At 51.6% G+C, this 7106-nt stretch overlaps 1 protein-coding gene across 1 annotated transcript; it reads left to right on the top strand.

Annotated features, from left to right (window-relative positions):
- Window positions 1-801: 801 nt before the first annotated feature.
- FZD8 (frizzled class receptor 8) lies at window positions 802-6860 on the top strand. The gene has a single exon (XM_075922706.2). It carries the CDS (start codon window positions 1473-1475, stop codon window positions 3465-3467), a length of 1995 nt encoding a protein of 664 aa, XP_075778821.1. The 5' UTR covers window positions 802-1472; the 3' UTR covers window positions 3468-6860.
- Window positions 6861-7106: the final 246 nt, after the last annotated feature.

Here is a 7106-nt window from a genome sequence, read left to right as displayed (position 1 = left end):
ATATCAACTTAATTAATTGCCCTGTCTGCTGAGGGCATTTTTATGACTGACTATCTCAGGGACTAACATTTTTTTGACTTATGCTTTATCTGGTACACATGCTTGGTGGTAACTGACATCTTAAACGGCTTGCACCTTTTTTGGACAGATGCATTGTATGTGGAAGCCTCAACTGTACGGATTGGGTTTTAGAGAAGCGCTGAATTTAAAACTCAAACAAAATATGTGAGAGCAGGAGTCGAAACCTATCCTTGGCGTTTTTTGACATCAGTATTCTTGTCTACCCTAGCAAGCTCCGATCTGGTTGGAATTTGGCCCTAACAGTTTGTAGCGTATACAAATGAAGGCAGAGGGAGGAACGGATAATGAGGCTGTTCTCAGGAACACTGGCGCGGGGATAACGGGAGGATTTTAAAACACAGATGAAAACTTATTCTTACGCAAAACTGTAGCCAGCGACCCCTGAAACCATCCCACGAAAAGGAAACGAAATGCCCCTAAACTAGAAAGGATTCTCCTCTTCCTTGCCTAAGCAAGTCTCATCCCTGAGTGCCTGTCAGGAAACATGCACAGCGAATAATAACTGCACCTTAAAGGAACAGACTTCGGCCTTGGGAAATCATGCGGGATAACGAGCCCATCGACTTTTGGAAAAGGTGCTGAGGGCACAGCCTGGGTCGGTTCCACCTTAAGGGAGGTTGCGGGCCGGCTCCCCTGCACCCCCCCGGAGCCCGCGTGATAGGTGGCTGGGGCGCAGGGGGCGGGGCTTGGCAGCGCTCTGTATAAATATTCATGAGAGCGCGGTGACCGGCCTGGCGCTGCCGGGGCCGGAGAGCGAGAAGTTGTGCAAAGGGCGCTGTGGCGGCAGAGACCCAGGTGGCTCCGCAGCGGCGCGCGCGCAGGTTTCCAGCGCCTGCGGCTGGCGCCGGCCACGGGACTGTGCTGCGGCAGGCTCGGGAGCTCGCGTGGCTGCAGGGGCAGCAGGGACCCTCGGGTTGGCTGCCGGGGGCCGCCCAGGTTCGGTCTGTGGCTCCGGGAGCCCTCAGCCATCTTGGCTGGGCACCGCAGGGACTGAAGGCGAAAGTTGCGGCGTCCGGCAGAGCCCAGCGGCGGCTGCGGGCCCCGAGATGAGAGCGCGGCGGAGAAGCATCCCCCGAGCGGACTGAGCGCCCCCGCCCCCGGGCTCATCGCGCCTGGCCTGGACCCGGAGCCCCGCAGGAGGCGGCGCTGCGGCTAGGGCGGAAGGGGGCTGCTGGCGGGGCAGTAACCTGCCCGGCCCCGCGGCGGTGCGGTCCCGGCACCTGCAGCAGCGAGCCTGTGGCGGCCAGAGGCGGGACGCGGGGCTGCCCGCAGGACAATCTAGCCCCACGGGCGCGGGCATTTCTCAGGGCGGCCGCGGTGCGCCCGGCGCCTTCCGCTACTAAGGGCCAGAGGACTCGGAGCTGCGGGGCGACCGCCGCCTGTCGCCGAGCATGGAGCGGAGTTACCTGCTGGCAATCCCTTCGCTTCTGGCTGCGTTCTCCCTGCTGCAGCGCTCCAGCTCCGCCGCCTCCTCCGTTGCCGCCGTCGCCGCCTCGGCCAAGGAGCTGTCGTGTCAGGAGATCACCGTGCCCCTGTGCAAAGGCATCGGCTACAACTACACCTACATGCCCAACCAGTTCAACCACGACACGCAGGACGAGGCGGGGCTGGAGGTGCACCAGTTCTGGCCGCTGGTGGAGATCCAGTGCTCGGCCGACCTGCGCTTCTTCCTCTGCAGCATGTACACCCCTATCTGCCTGGAGGACTACAAGAAGCCGCTGCCGCCCTGCCGCAGCGTGTGCGAGCGGGCCAAGGCCGGCTGCGCCCCGCTCATGCGCCAGTACGGCTTCGCCTGGCCGGACAGGATGCGCTGCGACCGCCTGCCCGAGCAGGGCAACCCGGACACGCTCTGCATGGACTACAACCGCACGGACCTCACCACCGCTGCGCCGCCCCCGGCTAAGCCCCCGCACCGCGGCGGGAAGGCGGGGGGAGCGGCGAGACCCCCCGCGGCCGCGGTGCCGCCGGCAGAGCCTCCTCGCAAGCCCCGGCCGCCGCCCCCCTGCGAGCCGGGCTGCCAGTGCCGAGCGCCCATGGTGTCGGTGTCCAGCGAGCGCCACCCGCTCTACAACCGGGTGAAGACGGGGCAAATCGCCAACTGCGCGCTGCCCTGCCACAACCCCTACTTCAGCCCGGACGAGCGCGCCTTCACCGCCTTCTGGATCGGCCTGTGGTCAGTGCTCTGCTTCCTCTCCACCTTCGCCACCGTCTCCACCTTCCTCATCGACATGGAGCGGTTCAAGTACCCGGAGCGGCCCATCATCTTCCTGGCCGCCTGCTACCTCTTCGTCTCGCTCGGCTACCTGGTGCGCCTGGTGGCCGGGCACGAGAAGGTGGCGTGCAGCGGCGGGGCCGGAGCTGGCGGGGCGGGGGCCGGCGCGGCGGGGGCTGGCGGGAGCGCCGCGGCGGGGGCTGCGGGCGGGCGCGGCGCGGCAGGGGGCGCGGCGGAGCTGCAGCCGGAGCTGGCCGTGGCCGAGCACGTGCGCTACGAGAGTACCGGCCCGGCGCTCTGCACCGTGGTCTTCCTGCTGGTGTATTTCTTCGGCATGGCCAGCTCCATCTGGTGGGTCATCCTCTCCCTCACCTGGTTCCTGGCCGCCGGCATGAAGTGGGGCAACGAGGCCATCGCCGGCTACGCGCAGTATTTCCACCTGGCGGCCTGGCTGCTGCCTAGCGTCAAGTCCATCGCCGTGCTGGCCCTCAGCTCCGTGGACGGCGACCCTGTGGCCGGCATCTGCTACGTGGGCAACCAGAGCCTGGAGAACCTGCGGGGCTTCGTGCTGGCGCCGCTGCTCATCTACCTGGCCATCGGCTCCATGTTCCTGCTGGCCGGCTTCGTCTCGCTCTTCCGCATCCGCAGCGTGATCAAGCAGCAGGGCGGCCCCACCAAGACGCACAAGCTGGAGAAGCTGATGATCCGCCTGGGGCTCTTCACCGTGCTCTACACCGTGCCGGCCGCCAGCGTGGTGGCCTGCCTCTTCTACGAGCAGCACAACCGGCCCCGCTGGGAGGCCACGCACAACTGCCCCTGCCTCCGCGACCAGCAGCCCGACCAGGCCCGGCGCCCCGACTACGCCGTCTTCATGCTCAAGTACTTCATGTGCCTGGTGGTGGGCATCACATCCGGCGTGTGGGTCTGGTCCGGGAAGACCCTGGAGTCCTGGAGGGCCCTTTGCACCCGCTGCTGCTGGGCAAGCAAGGGAGCCGCAGCCGCCGGGGCCACTGGGACAGGGGGTGGGGGGCAAGTAGCCGCTGCCGCGGCGGGCGGACTGGGGGGAGGCGGCGGCGGCTCCATGTACAGCGATGTCAGCACTGGCTTAACGTGGAGATCGGGCACCGCCAGCTCGGTGTCGTACCCCAAGCAGATGCCCTTGTCTCAAGTGTGAGAGGGGGAGCGGCCAAGGGCAGGGAGCGTGGGGCGCTGACCTGTATGAAATGCTCCTTCGCTGTTTGGTGCCATTAATGAACCCCTAATGGTCCCCATTAGCTGCCGCTTGTGCAGAACAATGCAGCCGGTAGAGGCCTCAAGCACCAGCCCCCTCCCTCCTGGTCTCCATTCATATGCAGGGAACATGTACTTCAAGGCGTCAGCTTATTATTGTGCTGGCAGAAAAGGGTGGAGGCTCAACACTTTATGTATCTACCAGAACGAGAAGCCGCTTCTGATTCCCTCCTTGGACTTACAGCCGATCTCCGGAGGTAGTCAGGCTAACAGGAAGAGATAGATGGGACTGCAGCTTTTGAGTATTTGTAATGGCCAGGCAAATGCCTTAAACACACACACACTCAAATCATGTCTTAATTATACACCCAAAATAAATACGGGTTTTGCAGTAAACAATGTATTTATATAATTATTTGTTACTTTGTACAAATGTGTAAGATATGTATATATCTAAAGCTATACACTGTAAATTTTTTTGTAAAAAGTTTAGAGGCTCCCCCTGTAAGAGCAAATATTTGAGTATTCTATTTTGTCAATAAAATGACTTTTGATAAATGATTTCTCCAGGCTCCCCCCTCCCTCTTCTGGAGATAACTCCAGATGCTATTAGTAGTTATGTTAACAATGAAATTCTTAATGCAGTTGCCTATATATGTTAGAATGAGACTAAAGGGGGGGGGGGAATTGATTTGCAGAATACTCTTAAAACCTGAAGTGCCTTACAAATTTTCTGCTTCCTGCTTTAAGTCATGATACTGTATTTAAACTAAAGTTGTACAAAGCAGTCTCCCACATGCCTTGTTATAGCCTGTAAAATGGATGTTATTCTAGGAATGCAAATACTCACACTACCTCATCTATTGTCTGTTTGTAATCACCTGCCTTTAGAAGCTGTATACTGCTAAAGTGTAAAGGTTAATATTTCAAATCCACAGATCATGTTTTTACAGAAGAACAAAATTGTTCAGTCTTTTCCTTAGTTTTAATCTATTAACAGGTTAACATCTTAACCTTTCATACTTAACTTTCGTATATCAAATATGGTCCTCTCTCCAAAGAAAAGGTATTGTTCTTCTGTCAAGACTAGGCTAATTTATTTGAGCAGAAGGCTGTTGAATTAATAGAAGAATGCTTTGGCAATTGTTGAACTTTTTACCTGTCTGCTCAGTGGCTCAGAACATCATTCCTTTAAGAGGAGCTAAATGAATAGGGTTAATCTGTAGGGAACTTGGTCTCTTTTGAGTTTAGAAAAACTTTGATCTTTTCTCTTCTCCAAACATGATGTATAGTCTGAAGTTTCTTTCCCTGCTGCTGCGTTCCTCTTGTTGCAGACCAATTGGCCACCATGGAGCCTTAAAGTTCTTCAATTAAAGGGATGTGGGACTTTTTAAAAAAATAAAAAGAGGAAGACTTGTAACAGTTAGTGAACAGCAGAGGGAAAAAGGGAGAACAGCCTTTTAAACAGCTTTTTCCTGCATTGTTAGCCAGTCTGCAGGCAGCAAGGCATGGGTTGGAGTAGTATAGAAAAGAGGCATGAATGCCCTACAGGTGGTCTGCTCACATAATCTACCCAATTTAAAGCATTTTCCTTTGCAGGACAATTGCATTACAAAACTCCCTTCTCTTTTACCCCTAATTGAAGCAAAGAACAATTATTATGAACAGAAAGTTTCTCTTAAAAAAATCCACTATTGCCTGGAACTTAGTGACTAAATTCTAGTATGTTTTCAGCACTAGGATTCTTTAGATTAGAACATGAGAAGGAAAAGATGCACTGGACACTACTTTTTGCTCCAGATATTTTATGCCTTCTGCTTATTTTTAAGATTAACAATAATTTAAAAGCAATTGATTAGCTTGTGTGTAATGATGAAAAGATAGCCCCAGGTCTCTTATTAGCTTGTCAATCAAGATAAGAGATGGGCAGCTGCCCTACTAATGACACAGGCATCAATCATCATTGGTGGGAAAAACTTTGTCCTACTGAGTTTTGGCATGATTATGGTGTCCCCTTCAGGAGTTCCCATAGACAGGAACTTCTAGTTTTATAAAGTTACTTAATCATGGGAGGGAGAGAGGGAGGTGACCCTACAAGTTCTCTGGACAGACAATACTTAAGTGGCTCATTTTTAGGGGGATATCTGGTGCTAATTTATGCAGCATTATATCAAAGCCTGTATTCACATACTTTGTGAATACCATGCAGCTCAAGAAGACTGTGACTTGCATGCCTTTTTCGTTCAGTAAGTCAGCTTGTGGTTTTAAAAGCATGCTTCCTACACCATATGCATCACACATAAAACTAATGGGGCATTACCTAGTACTGCTACCTTATGGGAAAAAAATCTCCATGTGGCTATGGAGGAGTTTCCTCCTAAAAAAAATGCTTGGTAGAGTCTCCCATTTTAGCATGACCTATTGGGCTCTACTTACAGTGGGCACTAGAATGAAAGGTTGAATAAATTTACTCTGAAGTATTCTTTTACAAGAGATTATTGCTTTATAGCTGCATGAGGTTGCTGTAGCAAGACACCAAGCACTGTCGGCAAAAAGCTGGACCATGGCTCTATGGTTTGACCTGCCTACGCACCAGTTGAGAGAACTTTATTATGCACACAGTTTAAAAAGCCCTTACAATTTTGTAATAACAGCTACGTAATTGTTTGAGAAATAGCCTGTCAACTAGTTTTGAGTCCTCAGACTGTCTTTTCAGCACAGGTATCAAGCAAAATTTTCAGCATTAATAGAGACTCATTTCCTGGTTCTAATAGGTGACTTAAAGCTAGTTAGCAACTAGCTTTGCTTTCAGCAGTGGGAAATGGGCTCAGGACTGTACAGTGACAATGAAACATGTTTCAAGCTAGAAGTCAAAACTCATGATTGGGCTAGAGAGTTTATAAGCACTATTGGCTTTAGAATAACAGAAGGCAGGCACTAGGAATACAACATAGAAATCTGAAACAAACCTTATTTGAGCTATTGTTTCTAAACTAGACAATGACATCATTTCACCACAGTTCATCAATGTTCAAAATTGTCAGTTTCCAGATGAAAATAAGCAGTTCGGTACTCTGAACTATTACAGAACAGTATAATGTGTGATGATAAACTAACATATGCCTAAAGTTACAAGGAGTTACTAAAACGCCCAGTAAAATTGTATGCATCTTTAAAATGGACTAAACCGATGTATCTGTAATTTATACAACAGTGCCGCCTACTGGCCAAATTATAATATACTGGTGACAAGTATACAATTAATTAATATGTGTATCACAGACTAGTTAATATATATATATGTATCAGGATATATATTATATATATTTAAACAGCACTGATGCAAGAGTTTTATTATTTACAGCATTTCTATATAACTGATTACATGACAATTCTTGAAAAGTTGGATGTCTGCAACAATCCCCATGGACTTAATAGGAGGGTTTTACAGCTTAGCAGCCAAGCTTAGTTCAGTACATGGGAAGAACTTTGCTTTCTCTTTTTTCCTATCTCTTGGCCAACATACCTTTTCAACTTTCCTTTTCTTTCTGGATCCTTTTCCTAATATGGTCCTTCAAAAGAA

The sequence above is a fragment of the Pelodiscus sinensis genome, chromosome 2, assembly GCF_052426305.1.
Source record: "Pelodiscus sinensis isolate ZL-2025 chromosome 2, ASM5242630v1, whole genome shotgun sequence".
NCBI classification, from domain to species: Eukaryota; Metazoa; Chordata; order Testudines; family Trionychidae; genus Pelodiscus; species Pelodiscus sinensis.
The sequence above is the reverse complement of the archived record's forward strand: the minus strand, read 5'-3'. Positions and strand labels throughout refer to the sequence as shown.